The following is a 16,132-nucleotide window of genomic DNA, read 5'->3' on the forward strand; positions in this document are numbered from 1 at the left end:
GAAGCACTTACCCTCTTTGGTAGAGTTGTTGAGGGAAATGCTGCACCACATCTCGGCAACCAGCTTGAGTGGATGTCCGGAAGCCGTTCGTGCGGTGCACACCGTTGGTTTTGTTTTCGGTTGACCCATTTTGATTCACGATCGGAGCGCAATTATTGATAGATCGGATCCTGTATCCAATTGTAATCGTAGAGGAACGTTGTTGACCTGGAGCTCGACGAAATTTCTACCCTGGCTGATGTTGTGGATGATCACGGTCTTCGTTGACGGTCGCTTGATCTTCTTCGATGCAGTGTGTTTCGATTTGTTGGTTGTTAGTGATTCTCGACTAAGACGGTGTCCTGCTTTAGGTTGACGAGACTGTTACACTGCTCCACGACTTGCTGTAGCGTAAGATCGACCGCTTCGTTCAACTTGTTGATAAGTCGCATTCAGATTTCAGCATCATGCTTTGCCTTTAGACCGCAGACGTAAATAAGGCATTTAAATTGTTGCTCTTCAGTCAATTCCGAAAGCTTGAAATCGACGCAAGCCTTACTAACCTTGCCTGAGTATGCCAGGTAATCATCGCTGTCTTGCTTTGCGAGTTGAAGGGTATTTGAATTGGCGGCGAAAAGCTGATACTGTGGTTCCGAATAGAGACTTTAACTTTTCGACGGTCTCTTTGAAACAGAACGTACGAAAGAACTCGTGATCGGGTGGGCTTAGCTTTCGCAGAAGCAGTCTTACTTTGCCGGGCATCGAGAAAATCATGCGTCGAACGTGTCATACACGAACTCCGCCATGTTACTCGATAACGAGTCCAGCACTCTTCCATCGGGGGAGAGATTCCTGATGGCAACTTGGGTGGCGACCAGCTGTTGTACCATTTACGCCATCAACATCTGCTGATTCGTGAGGATCAGCATCACTTGATCCTGAATGTTCGGTGGTTGTGGCATCTGTTCGGCACCTCTATGAGCTTGAAGAACCTGGCATAAATGTTCCATCTAGGTCATTAAAAAAGCATCTTCCTCTTACTAGTGGAACAGTCCTGTATTGTCAGGTGGTGCCTCTACTGCGAACTCTTCAACGAAACCCAACCATGTGCCGACCAGTCCAAACATGTGTTCACCCTCAAGTCCACGGAAAACACTTACAAGTCCGATATCACATTCTTGATACGTCGGATTATGCTGACGATGAGAAGCGTGCTCCTTTCAATCCGCAGTACATCATCTCTTATAATCTTCTTACACGACGTTATTATACCCAGCTGCATCAGAAATTTCTTGTCGCATACTTCACCCAGCAACCTAAAACACATCGACATGATCAAAGTTAATCACGGCTGCCGGACCGTCACCAATAACTCCAGAGTTTTATGTCTCCTGGATAGCATCATCGTCCTGAAATGTATTGGGTATGTTCATCTTCAAATTGCACTGCCTTCGTTGAACAAGCTAGAAGTAGGTTTCTGAAGACGTTCGATCGACGGCAGATTTTAAAGCCTGCTACGCAGCTGAAAAGTACTGACGTTCTTACGTGCTACGGGATAGGACATGGAATATGCTAAAGAACTTACTTTTCTTTAGCATTTCTTGACCCAGTACGCAGATCAAAAGAAATCGGTAAAGGAAAGATCGATTACATTAGTATCGTGAACGACATGAAGGTGGAGCCTTCCGAACGGAATTTCACTTTCCTTTTGGAATAATGATCTGATCAATTGAAGAATCAAAGCAAAGCCAAAACTGACCATGCGACACCTAGTTTTCAGATTTGCCATTACAAAATTGATGATGTTCTAAAAAATATTCCTTACGATTTGACAGGTAGCAAAATGTCATTATCATTTTCACATCATTTCCATCTGCTGGTCGACCATCATTTAAATTTATACGTTAGGTAATTTTGACGTTTGATGCAAAACTGATGTTTTGGATACATTTTAATGCTACCGTATGGTAAAGTTTATTGATTTTTCCCGGTTCTCCCGTCGAGTTCCCGGGTTTTTTCCCGGCTTCTTTTAAATTCTCGTTTATTTCCCGGTTTTCAAAGCTTGAGACAAACCTAAAACAATTAATCAAAGAAAAAACGCGGTTATTGGCGCAATTTCGTCGAGGGACTCTCACGAAAAGCCTCAATGAACACCTTATGGAGGGTGGCTTGCAGCATGCGTAACCACTCATCTTCTAATGAGAGTGAAGAATACTCCAACCGATGTATATTTGATTTCGCTAAAAAGGTCTGTCCGGACTCAGTTCCAGCACATCACATTCTTCGAGAAGAGTCTCCGAGCGACGGCTCGCTGGATAAACCATTCGCAATGCTGGAATTCTCTATGGATCTTCTTTAATCGAACAACTCTTCACCGGGAAGCGATATGATTAAATTCAATCTTCTGAAAAATCTCCCAGATATCGCTAAAAGACGCTTGCTAGACTTATTCAATTCTTTACTAGAAAACAACATTGTACCTCCGGAATGGAGACAGGTCGAAGTAATATCCATTCGAAAACCTGGCAAACCAGCGTCTGACCATAACTCATACCGTCAGAGTGCTATGCTTTCGTGCATTAGGAAATTGTTGGAGAAATTGATCCTTCGGAGACTCGATCAGTGGGTCGAAGCAAATCAATTGCTATCAAATACACAGGTTGGGTTCCGCAAGAGCAAAGGAACAAACGATTGTCTAGCGCTGCTTTCCAAAGATATTCAACTGGTCTTTGCGCACAATGAGCAATTGGCTTCAGTATTCTTGGACATTAAGGGGGCTTTTGATTCAGTTTCCATTGAAATTCTGTCAGGCAAACTGCACAGATGTAGACTTTCTGGAATTTTAAGTAATTTCTTGTACAATTTGTTGTCAGAAAAGTAAATGAACTTTTCTCTTGGACAACTGATAACTTCCAAGGCTTATGTCTCAGCCCTCTTCGTTATAATTTTTTTGTCAAAGATATCGACAACTGTTTGGCAGAACAATGCACGCTAAGACAACTTGCAGACGACGATGTGGTTTTCGTATGAGGTCCACATGCCGTGGACTTGCAAGGACCATTGCAAAATTCTTTAGATAACTTGTCTTCTTGGGCTAGGAATCTAGGGATCGAATTCACGCCGCAGAAAACTGAACTCGAAAGCGGTACCTAGCCCAAATGCAGCTTAACCTTTTGGGCAGAAACATTACCCAATCATTGTCTTTCATGTTCCGTGGGGTCTGGTTTGATTCAAAATGCACTTGAAATACCCATATTACGTATTTGAGGCAAACATGTCAGCAGAGGATCATCTTTCTCCGTTCAATTTGCGGCACACGGTGGGGTGCTCATCCGGAAGACCTCATAACGCTTTATAAAACAACTATTCTCTCTGCTCAAGAGTACGGCTCTTTGTGCTTTCTCTCGGCAAGAAAATGTCACCTAATAAAATTGGAACGAATTCAATATCGTTGTCTGCGTATTGCTCTTGGCTGTATGCACTCAACGCATAACACGAGTCTCGAGGTTCTGGCAGGAGTAACACCCCTCCAGAACCGTTTCTGGGAGCTCTATCTCGGAATACTAATCAAAAGCGGAGTGACGAACACACTTATAATTGCAAATTTTGAAGAAATTCTTGGACTGAACACACAATCTCGGTTTATGAGAATCTACCCCCACTACATATCGTCGGATATGTGTCTTCTTTGTTATACTCCAGACCGTGCTCGCTTCACCATGAGCAGTTCCTCAATTGAATATGATCTGACCATGAAACAAGCAACTCATGGGATTCCCGATCAACTTCGACCTGTTATTATCCTGCGTAGTTTTACTGAAAAGTACCAACAAGTCAATTGCATGAGAGTCTCAATGGATCCACTGGCTTCGGTGTCTTCAATAAAAACTCTAGCCTTCCGCAAGCTAAGCTTCAGGAACCTTGTTCCGTACTTGTTGCTGAGCTGGCAGTACTCAACTTCGCATTGGGGATGATTTCCAATATGCCCACAGACCATCACTTCATCTCGGTCGATGAAACAAGGTAGGCACTCATCTTATTTCCTTTCAAAGTTAAGGGAGCAGATGAGTGTACTGGTCGAAAGATCATATATCACCTTTGTATGGGTCCCCTCACATTGCTCCAATCCCAGGCAATGAGAAGGCGGACTCTCTCGCAAAGGTAGTGCGTCAGAGTACCCTTTCGAGTTGGCAAACCGATTGGGACACTGGAAATCTTGGACGGTGGTTACATTCAATTATTCCTAATGTTTCTTCGAGAGCGTTGTTTAAAGGCTTGGGCTTAAGTTGTGACTTCATTCGCGTGATGAGTAGACTTATGTCCAACCACTACTCGCTAGATGTGCATCTCCATAGAATAAACCTCGTGCACAGCAACATCTGTCGGTGTGGAAACGGTTACGATGAACACGAACACGCAGTTTGGCAATGTACGCCGCCAGAGAACGACTTTTGAATACCCTCGAGGCCCAAGGAAGACAACCCTATGGACGTGTTGGGCACTCGCGATATCGGCTATATGCAGTCGATTTATATGTTTCTTCAAATGTCTAGTATAAGAATCTAATAACTTTGTCTTTTGTCTCTCTTTATTAGTTTATTTTGTCTTGTCCCACCGTCTCGATGAGTCTCATCGTCGCCCACTGGTCACTCACCATAGCTGGTTGAACTCCAGACGAACCTAGAACCGAACTACTATTCATACTGGCGACAACGCTCTGACGAGACAACGAAACCCCACCCCTAAGATCATCCCCTGATCCTATTCTCCGACTATGTACCCTTCTAACCTAGAGTAAGCCGCGAGTATTCGACCCAACTTCTACCAGGCATAGAATTAAGTGAATTTTGTTACAAAGAACAATGAATTATCGGCTCCGTAAAGCCAACGTGATTGAGTCTTCCAAATAAATGAACTGGATAAAAAAATAAAATAAACAAAATCGGTTTCACTTAAATTGGTTCAGTAATCTCCAAGAAAAGTGAGTGTGTAAAATTTCACTTTGTCGGGCCTATATCCGGAACTAAATGTCCAATTGGGATGACGTTCAATAGGGATAACAAAATGGAATCAGTTGCAGTCAAATTGATTCTGTCATCATCGTGAAAAAATGAAATTCTCACTGTGCAGTTAAATTGTACAGTTTCAGTTTTATGATAATATCTCCGGAACCAAATGTCCGATCAGAAAACAGGGCAAATGGACTCTATAGCAATAAAATGGAACCGGTTGCACTCAAATCGGATCAACCAACTAAGAAAAGTGAGTCGGATCGCTCATACACACAGAAATACATTTTCAGATCTCGTCGAGCTGAGGCGATTGGTATATAATATTTGATCCTCCGGGCCTTAGATCGAAAATGTGGTTTTCAAATGTTCCAATGTATCTACAGATTTGATCAACTTGTCATACTTTCTACCCTGATTAAATAAAATTGTATTTTTCTTGTGTAATACTTGCTAATCACACACCCCTAGACTATAATCAAACGTTTGCTGGGGACCACCCCTGACGCTAGATGGTGTTACATTCTTGTCTGCTGCGTGATGTATGGGAAAGTGAGGAGTGAACTATATTGTTAGTATAATAGATTTGAAGAAACCCTGAGTACGACGCTGCATGCTTTCCGTTGGGTTTATCAAAAAAGTTCAGCTGCTGGAGGAATACCCATACGGCTCTAGCCGGAATTTATGACTTTAATTTAAAACAGGGTGTGAACCCTGCTAGCCGCGTGTGTATGGCCCAGCTGCCTAAATACCCAATCTCGATAATCTGGCTGGTATTGTCTGGTCAGTTAAACCACAGACAACCAGACATAACTCAGTGCCTATATTTTTGAGTCTAAAACATCGTCCACAAAACACAATCGTCATCTGTTGACTACACTGTGCCGGGCAGTGCGTCAACTAAAAAATAATATAATCAACCGTTAAATGAGTAAGCTAACTGTGTTATATCCGTTCAGCTGTAGTTATATGCAACAGAGATAAACGTAATCAACTGTGTAAGGATAACCCGGCTGCATCTAATAAAACAATGAAAAATGATAGGCTGCAATATTGATAGGCAAATCCAACGGCATCGCAGAGGTAGCCAACTGCTGCAATTCGGGGTAAAATCGCCAGTGCATGTACAGTTATCCATTCGCAAAGCTGTCTTTCGCGGCCATGTGGAAGTTATTCGTCGTGTTACTAAGCTTAGCAGCTATTGTAGCAGTAGCTGAAAATAATTCAGAATGTACGATTGAATTTGTGGCCCAGTATGGATCTATGTTTGCAATTCCGGGATCATGTGAGAAATTTCTGGCATGCCGAGCTGGCAAAATGGAAGAACTAAACTGTCCAACTGGCATGCTCTTTGATGTGGAATCGAGCCGCTGCATTGGTGAACGTCAAGCGAAGTGTCTAACAGAAAACTGGTCCGCTGCTGATGGATTGTGCGACTCGGATGGAGTGTACGTTCATCCAGACCCTCATAGTTGCGCAAGATATGTGATATGTCTCGGAGAGAAGCCCCTACCAGGTCATTGCAGCCCTGGATTGCTGTTCGATTCGGCAAATCGTCATTGTGACGTTCCGATTAATGCAGTCTGTAATATTTCCTGTCCCAGCGAGGACGACGAGCAGGTTTATTTACCGGATTCTACCGGACAGGACTGCGCTAGGTACATTAGTTTGGTTCTATCGACCAAGAAGACAAATGTTGATGTTTGATTATTTTCAGGTACTCCATCTGCAAAGATGGTATTCCTCATCCAGCTGAATGCCCAAGCATGATGTACTTCGATCGACTAACGAAAACTTGCGTTCTTCCGGAAAATGCATCCTGCAGAATTGAAGGCGTCACTTGTTCGGAACAAGACGAGTACGTGGACAACCCGAAAAGTTGTTCCAGTTATTATGCATGCGAAGCAGGGTTTCCACACCTCAGGGAATGCGGGACTGGACTTGATTTCATCGATGGGATGTGTGTTATTGCCTCAGGAGATTGTGATGATTTGTCGACAGATGAGACAGAAAACACTACTGAGGTTGATCCGAGTACTACGCATATGCCGTCAACGCCGGAAATCAGTACCGAACCCTCCACTGTGAGTTCGACGTTATCAGAACCGCAGACAACTACCGAAAGCGGTTCAACAAGCGATGCCACCACTGTATTTTCAACCACAATTTCGGAAGAGTCGTCTACTATGGATTCAACGATAGAAATTACCTCTACGGAGACACAAACCGTAACTGAAACCGAGCAACCAACGACTGAGACTTCAGGAGAAACTGCCACCCAGACGGCTTCAGTCCCCACGACTGAATCACCATCAACTGTAACTGACACAACGATTACTTCTACGGAACAGCCCAGTACAACCGAATCAACCACTGCAACTCAGACGGAACAACCAACGACTTCCGAAACAACTGTCACCCAGTCGACTACAGTATCATCACCTCAACCTTCAACTCCGACGACTGAATCATCAACTGTTACTGACACAAGTACAGAGGAACCCTCTACGGTTACTCCGACGATGCAGCCCAGTACCACTGAATCCACGTCTCCTTCAAGCTCAACCGAATCAACCACTGCAACTCAGACGGAACAAACAACGACTTCAGTTCCACCAACTGAATCATCAACTGCTACTGACACAACGGTTGACACCACTAACACGGAAGATCCCTCTACGGCTACTCCAACGGAGCAATCTAGTACCACTGAATCCACGTCTCCTTCAAGTTCAACCGAATTAACCACTGCAACTCAGACGGAGCAAACACCAACTTTAGTTCCACCGACTGAATCATCAACTGTTACTGACACAACGGTTGACACCACTAACACGGAAGAACCCTCTACGGCCACTCCGACGGAGCAGCCCAGTACCACTGAATCCACTACAACTCAGACTGAACAAACAACAGCTGTAACTTCAAACCCCACGACCGATTCATCAACGGATGCTCAGTCAACCACGTCTGCGTCAACTTCAGCCAGTACAACCGACGCAATCACAACGTCCACGTTGACTCCTACCACAACAATCGATCCGGCCGACATCTGCCGGGACGTGGACATTGGGGTGGTTCCACATCCTTACAACTGCTACCAATACTTTGTGTGCATTTTCGGCTCCGGTAGGGAGGTCTCCTGCAGCCATGGACATATTTTCGATTACCAATCGTTGCTTTGTGTGCCCGGTGATAGAGCTACCTGTACTTCGACGGTGGGGGCACTGGAGCATGTGCGAAATTGAGTTGAGGACATACATTTGCAACGGCAATTAAAAACTTATCGGCTGTTTCTTTCGTTAGATGACTTTTATAATTTACTAATCTGAGGGAAGATAACGAGCGAAGTTTGTGGACATTATCAGTGATTATATAGCATGGTTTATAGGTGTACCTATAGAAGGGTTGAGTGGGGCAATAGCCTCTTTATATGATTGGGTACAGTTGACTTTCCCTTACTCGAAATATCCGTGGGTTAAGGTTACGTGATGTAATGTCAGCCTAGCCCCTCGCTTCGGCCTATCAAGCAAATAACTCATTCATTCAGCAATAATAAGCAATAGTAATAAAAACCAATATCACATCTGCTGTGAATTGCCTATTTGAGGTACAAATTTAGTACATTTATTGCTCTTTTTTTAAGAAAAAGTTGAGTGTTATTTTCATATTTTTCGTTTTCTAGGCGCCTTATCTTGCCCATCTTATTGTACTTACGAAAATCTACACTGCGCTGGCCATCAAAAAATCTGATAATTGCATGAATTGAAAGGACTTATACTTTTGTAACATGCTAGCCTAATAAATCAATATCACTATTACCGCTGATGTTCCGTAGGTTAGGAATTGTGAACCCCTGTCCGATTTCTTTTAGCAACTTACAACACACGTTGAATTGGTTGTAATGTAGAAATCGGACAGGGGTTCACTTGTCACTCTATTGCACATTTAGAAGATTTAACGCTTTTTGCGCTTTTTAACTATGGGGCGAACATTAGGGACGTTATTTTGAGACGTGTTCTTAATTATGGCCACCGAACTTTATTTGATAACTTTGTTTTGGTATTGATGAAACCATTCGCGTGACGACGACTCTGCAACTGTTCTCTCCTATAGAAAACCCCATAAGCAAAAGCCGAATTTTGTGAAAAATAGCGGATCGTTTCTTATCCTTTCACTCCACTGAAAAATCCCTTAGGTAAAATGTCAATCTTTACTTAAGGACGGGTCGAAACGGAACACACGCTATTCCAAAACAGCCCAAATTGTAGTAGGATCTATCCAAATCGTTCAAAAGGTAGGGTACCCTAAATTAAATAAACAAAGTTGGGACTATCACGAATGGAATGGAAAACATCATTCATTTGTCATCTTGCCAGTTCCAACTTTGTTTGCTCAATTTTTGGGTAGCCCTACTTCTGACGCATATGAGTAGATCCTACTCAAATTTGGGTTGTTTAGAAATAGCGTGCAGTCAATTCTGCTTTCAAAACAAACTTCACGGCAAATGAGACTGACTTATATTTGAGTACCGTTCACTCAAATTCGCAAAAGCGTAGGTCACTCATATAATAAGTAAAGTTTTATCAAATATGATTAATTTTTTTTAACAAGTATGTTTATTTGGAAGGCTCAATCACGTTAGCTTTACGGAGCCGATAGATCATTGTTCTTTGTTTGTAACTAAATTCACTTAATTCTATGTCTAGTAGGAGTTGGGCCGAATACTCGCGGCTTACTCGAGGTTAGAGAGGTACATTGTCGAAGGATAGGATCAGGAGAAGAAGCTTGGGGGTAAGGTTTCGTTGTCTCGTCAGAGCGTTGTCGCCAGTATGAATGGTAGTGCGGTTCTAGTTTCGTCTGGAGTTCGACCGGCTATGGTGGGTGACCAGTGGGCGACGATGAGACTCATCGAGACGGGGGGACAAGACAAACAAAAACTAATAAAGAGAGACAAAAGACAAAGGAATTAAATTCTTATACTAGACATTTGAAGAAACACATAAACCGACTGCATAAAGCAGATATCGCGAGTTCCCTACACGTCTCTGATAGGAACATAGGGTTGTCTTCCTTGGGCCTCAAGGGTATTCAAAAGTCGCTCTCTGGCGGCGTCATTATCCGTACATTGCCAAACTGCGTGATCGATGTCATCGTAACCGTTTCCACACCGACAGATGTTGCTGTCCACGAGGTTTATTCTATTGAGATGAGCATCTAGCAAGTAGTGGTTGGACATAAGTCTACTCATCACGCGAATGAAGTCACGTCTTAAGTCCAAGCCTTTAAACCACGCTCTCGAAGAAACATTAGGAATAATTGAATGAAACCACCGTCCAAGATTTCCATTGTCCCAATCGGTTTTCCAACTCGAAAGGGTACTCTGACGCACTAAATGGTAAAATTCATCGTGTGAAAAATATCATGTTTGAGTGACATGTAAGCCACAATTGTTAGTTTGGGTACTACTTTGGTCTAAAATTTCGAAGCATGTAACATGGAAATATTTTAGTGATTTATTATAGCAGATCTTTAAAAAAAAAAACTTACAGTTCGTAAAATATTTAAATAAATATTAACGTTAGAGTTTCAGAATCAATTAGTCGATAAGAGCGAGTCTTTACCAAAAGAAATACTGGTCCTTTTTTATGCATAATTCCATCCATCGCCGTTTATCGCCGCTAGCAAGCAGATTTGTGGGAAGTTATCAAGCCGGTTTTGTGGACGGGCGATCGACGACGGACCAAATCTTAACGTTGCGGCAGATCCTCCAAAAGTGTCATGAATATCAAGTCCCTACGCACCACCTATTGATCGATTTCAAGGCTGCCTATGATACTATTGGCCGTGAAGAGCTATGGAAGATTATGGACGAGAACGGTTTTCCCGGGAAAGTTACCAGACTGATCAGGGCTACGATGGATGGTGTACAGTGCTGTGTGAATATATCGGGTGCGTTATCGGATTCGCTTGAAACTCGCAAAGGACTTCGACAAGGGGATGATCTTTCCTGCCTCCTGTTCAACATTGCGCTAGAAGATGTTATGAAACGTGCGGGCTTTAACATGCGGGGCACGATCTTCAATAAGTCCAGCCAGTTCATCTGCTTCGCTGTCGACGTGAACATTGTCGGAAGAACGCTTCAGGCCGCAGCGTAGCAGTACACCAGGCTGAAACGTGCAGCAGAGAAGGTTGGATTAAAGGTGAATACGTCGAAGACAAAGTATCTGTTAGCTGGAGGAACCGAGCGGGATAGGGCTCGCATAGGCAGAAGCGTGACAATCGACGGGGATGAGTTCGAGGTGGTGGATGAATTTGTGTAGCTCGGATCATTGGTGACGTCGGATAACAACTGCATCAGAGAAATTCGTCGGCATATTATTGCCGGAAGTCGTGCTTACTACGGACTCCACAAGACCCTGAGGTCGGGTAAACTTCACCTCCGTACTAAATGTACCATGTACAACACGCTGATAAGACCGGTAGTTCTCTACGGGCACGAGAGTGGACGATGCTCGAGGAGGACCTGCAAGCACTGGCTGTTTTCGAACGACTAGTGCTTAGGACCATCTTTGACGGGGTATGTGAGAACGGTGTATGGAGGCGAAGGATGAACCACGAGCTGGCGCAACTCTATGGCGAACCCTGTATCCAGAAAGTTGTGAAAGCTGGACGGGTACGATGGGTGGGACACGTTTTATGAATGCCGGACAACAATCCCGCAAAAATGGTGTTTGCCTCGAATCCGGCCGGTACAAGACGAAGAGGAGCACAGCAAGCAAGGTGGTTAGACCAAGTGGAGCAGGATCTTCGAAGTGTGGGACGGTCAAGAAATTGGAGACAAACAGCCACGGACCGAGTGAATTGGCGTAACATTGTGATGCAGGTGCAATGCTGAGGGATGTCGGACCAGGATAAGTAAAAAAAAGTCCATTGGTGATTGGGATTTTTTAGGTTTAAATTACTTACCAATAGTACATATTGTCTTTCAGAATTTCTATGGTATAAATCCCAGAATTTCCTTTGAATTGTACTCATAAATATCACAAAATTATTCTTAAACTTACTGAAAGATTCCCTTGGAACTCTCCTCACACTGAAATTCCTTTGAAACTGTTCTAAAAATTTGTATAATTTGTATTAATTTGCATTAAATTCCTCCAGTCAGAATCATTGCTAGTTTTCCCATGTTTTATATTTGATGTGTTTCACGGCATTTCGACGTAAGTCCATTATCTTTATATGATGATGTTGAGTTCCTAGTTGTTTCTTATAAAACTGTAACACCAGCGCGGAAAATAGGCAGTAGCCATCTCCGGGAATTTTTTTAACGAGCATCGCTCCATTGCCGTATTGTATGTGCTCCATTTTGCTGCTGTCTTTTCACTTTTACTTTGTTGACTCGATGCTACCGGAAAAGACATAGATATACACATTATTAGCAATGCTATGGTTTAACTACAACGAGATGGCCGTTCTGAATGGATCAACAGATGTAAAATAAGAGAACATTTAAATTTATCACGATTTAAAGTACAAAGGCTTGGGAAAGTGATAAGACGGAGCACCTGCTCATACTGCTAATAAAGCACAGAAATGGCTTACGGAAAATATTTCGTAAATTTGGGAGGAAGAAATTTGGCCCCCAAGCAGTCCCGATATCAATCCGTTGGATTATTTTGTATAGGGCGTCGTCGAACGGGATACCAATAGAACCCCTCACACCACACTTAAGTCGCTAAAAACTAAAATCAAGGCAGTGATGACATCTATGGATCGAAACATTTTAAAACGTGCATACTGCAGTTTCCGGAAGCGTCTAACTACAGTCGTCGAAAGGGAAGGCAATTTTTTTGAATAAATTTACTTACAACTTCCATATGTTGCGAAAGAAAATAAATCGCACAAAATTCATTGCTAGAATAACTAACTGGTGTATTTTTTCTCAAATATGCCATTTACTGCAAAAATTCGTCACGCACCCTGTATTTCAATGCAACATTTTATTTTTTGAATATCAATTAACACATTTTTGGAAGCATTTATTTGTGTTTTATACAAATAGTATCAATATTCCGTCATATCGTGTCATCAAGTGATCTTCGCAAGCGCCACATTTCATTCCGGTTCTTTGAAACTACATGTGGTGAAATACGAAACGCATCTGTTAACCCTCACTGAACCAAAGGGCAGGATAAAATTTTCTTTAAATTTTACGCAAAACTCTCCTTAGACATTCTTCGAAATTCTCATCAGAATACCTTGGAATTCTCTATCGAATTTAATAAAAATTTCTTTTAATTTCTCTTCCAATTTTTTATTTAACAACGGAATACAATTCCTTTGGTATTTTTCTCAGAGCTTCCTAGATTTTTTTCTGAATCCTCAGTATTCATTTTTAATGACCCTCAGAACACCTTTAAAATTCTCATCATAATTATCTTGAAATTCTCCCAAAAATTCTTCTGCTATTCTCGTCATAATCCCCGTACAATTCTCCTCAAAACCACCTAGGAATTATCCTTGAGGTTCTCCTTACAGCTCCCTCTGCATTTTTATATTAGGATTGTAGTCAGTATTACTTCGAATTTTTCTCTATTTTTTTTAGAAACAATTCAGTATTTCTTTGCAATTTAAAAATTTCTCAACATTTTGCTCACGTCTTCACAATTTTCCAGGGCCTATATTTAATATCCTAAATGTGGTACTTTTTGACGTAGGATTACGTCTTACGGCAACATATGGGGGGATGCAATTTAAAAAAAAAATCGGCCGCGTTACGAAAAATGATCAGGTTTTTACCACTTGTAACTCTATTGACAGATGGATGGATTTTAATTCTAAACAAGCCAATCGATTGGAATTTTTTCGAAAAATATTCTAAAATGAACGCTTTATCAATATTCCCTCCCCTTGGCTAGTTTTTGCACCTTGCTGTTGGTGGGCGGGCTTAATTTCATGCTAGTGGAGTATTGGAGACGGTGGGTTTATGGCCGGCGTTGCTGGCTCATGCCGCGATAGAATGGCGCCATGGGCAGGCAATGGGGATTACTAAGCTTCCCTTCTCTGATGAACCACTGCATGAGAGAACCAAAGATCTAGTCCAGCAGTGATAGTATCACACTTGTTACTCCTTTGATTGAGAGCCGCGTCGTAGTACGCTTACGTTTATGCACTGACGTTGGGTGTGATACTGGCGGGTTTTGCCGCAAATCACTCTTATTTTATTTATTTTTACGCAGATAGATTTATTTGGGTTTGCAAGGGAATTATACTATTGAAATATTTCAGAAAGTGCCCATCGGTGCTCCTTCTATTTGCGAGACAAGCTTTCATTGTTGTTTTCATTGAAGTATTACTCAGGGAACAATGTTAAACACCATTTTTGTACATGGTATTGTAACTAATCTTATATGTGCTTCATTTTGATTTGGGATAAGTGTTTGAACTATTGCTCGGGATTTCCACTGTGGCGTGTTTCTATTGTGACATATCCAGACGTAATTTTGTGGGACGACATAGTGGAAACGTGTGTGATTTAAGAATCAGCTAGGAAACTTAATTCAAAGTGAAGCATTTTAGTCACTTGAAGGTGTCACCTGGGTCGATCTAAGATATAATAAATAAAAATCAAAGTCAAAATTACTTGAAACACGTTAAATTTTAGATTACATAGCAGTTTAGGTACTTAATAAAGCATGAGTTATGATTGATTAGGTAAATTAGAGATTTCAATTATTTATTTAATTAGACTAATGAGATATCATTATCATCAAACGAACTTAAATAAGAAAATTAAGACAGCCATATAACATTAAGTTGATTAACAAAAGAGTTAGGATGTTGGGGGTCTGCTTAGGGAGGCAACTAGCCTTTTCATATATTGTCTGTTTATTTTGAGGGTTGCTTTAAAATATCAATTAGGTATATATGTGAAAGGATGAATCAGTGGGAGATGGATTTTCGGTTTCTTTACATTTTGCATCACAAATCTAGTAGTATGTGTCATTTCCTCAAAACCCCCCAATAACCGACCTCTTCAATCCCTTCCTTTTCCCATGGCGTTCAAGTGGTCCGCATAGACTATTCAGCCATTACCCTTCCTTTATCCTCGGCTTTGGATTGACTTGCGCTCCCAGTGCCCCAACAAACGCTGCAAAATGAAAATGAAAAATTATCGCTTTATCAATATTCAAAAGGTCCCTATTGAAAATTTCACAAATGTCTGACTGTTGCAATGGTGATCAAAATTATCACCGATTGCCTGCAACAGATTTCAAAATCGTGTGCGGTGGTGTACGGTTACTCTTCAGCAGCAGCAGCAGCAGCAGTGCTTTCGGCGCGTGGCGTTGAACACTGTTCTTCAGTGCACAACGAAAGGCTGCCTGCAAGCAGCGAGCTGCAACCCACATGAGCGTCCATTCACAGAAGAAGGAGGAAGAAGCCGCACCGCTACTGATCGAATTCAGTAGCTTTTCGTGAATCACCCTCGTTCCAAACAACATACAGCTCGCCAGCCTCTGCTGTATTGAACACCCTAATTGCTCAGCATTACTCAACCATCATGACAAAACGGTTCTTTTCAGGACCACCATAAATTATTGTTGCTTAAAAGGTAGTTTTCATTGAACGTTCGCTCAACTTGCTGCCAGCCACATCACCCCCAAAGCTCTTTGATAATGTGCCCAGCAACCAAAAGTTTGTGTTCAAATGCGTAACAGTATTGAAGTGGTACATACAAATTCTCGCAATGACCGACAACCAGATGACCTGGTCAATTAAGCAGAAACACTTCGAATTAAGGTAAGGTTTTCTCCAGGACGCTAGAAAAGAAAAACAAAAACAAAATCGAATTTATATGATTGATCGCGAATATCTCGCGAATGAAACATTTTAACAAGAAATTCCTCCAATCAACTTTTGCTTCTTTTTATTATCTTTTGAATAAATCAAAAATTCCGTGCGTTTTGTGCACGAAAATGCGTACTTTGCTAATCAGAAAACGAGGCACTCTGTGATGGGAAAAAGTGGTTTCCCTAACACAGTCGCCGAATATTAATACCGAGCACGTAGTCCTACGTCAAATCTACGGTCGTGTCTTGGATACAACCTCTTACTTTTCCAACTTCATATTGATAAAAAAT

General features: G+C 42.0%; 1 protein-coding gene and 1 long non-coding RNA gene across 2 annotated transcripts in view; one reads left to right on the forward strand and one right to left on the reverse strand.

Annotated features, from left to right (window-relative positions):
- The window catches only part of LOC135705093 (uncharacterized), a 142,763-nt gene that overhangs the window by 39,941 nt on the left and 86,690 nt on the right, over positions 1-16,132 (reverse strand). The gene's annotated exons all lie outside the window — the stretch shown is intronic.
- LOC135705068 (mucin-2-like) lies at positions 5,630-8,865 on the forward strand. The gene is made up of 2 exons (XM_065226634.1): positions 5,630-6,646; positions 6,706-8,865. The coding sequence occupies exons 1-2, from the start codon at positions 6,111-6,113 to the stop codon at positions 8,234-8,236; spliced, it is 2,067 nt and encodes a 688-aa protein (XP_065082706.1). The 5' UTR covers positions 5,630-6,110; the 3' UTR covers positions 8,237-8,865.

This window comes from Ochlerotatus camptorhynchus, unplaced genomic scaffold (genome assembly GCF_037179485.1).
Source record: "Ochlerotatus camptorhynchus isolate MF236.1 unplaced genomic scaffold, CSIRO-AGI_Acam_v1.1 ptg000257l, whole genome shotgun sequence".
In the NCBI taxonomy this organism is placed as follows: domain Eukaryota; kingdom Metazoa; phylum Arthropoda; class Insecta; order Diptera; family Culicidae; genus Ochlerotatus; species Ochlerotatus camptorhynchus.

Excerpts from the sequence above, each read along its gene's own strand:
- LOC135705068 (XM_065226634.1), top strand. The coding sequence starts at position 6,111 with ATGTACAGTTATCCATTCGCAAAGCTGTCTTTCGCGGCCATGTGGAAG. Across the intron at positions 6,647-6,705 it reads ACCGGACAGGACTGCGCTAG|GTACTCCATCTGCAAAGATG; the intron begins GTACATTAGTTT and ends GATTATTTTCAG.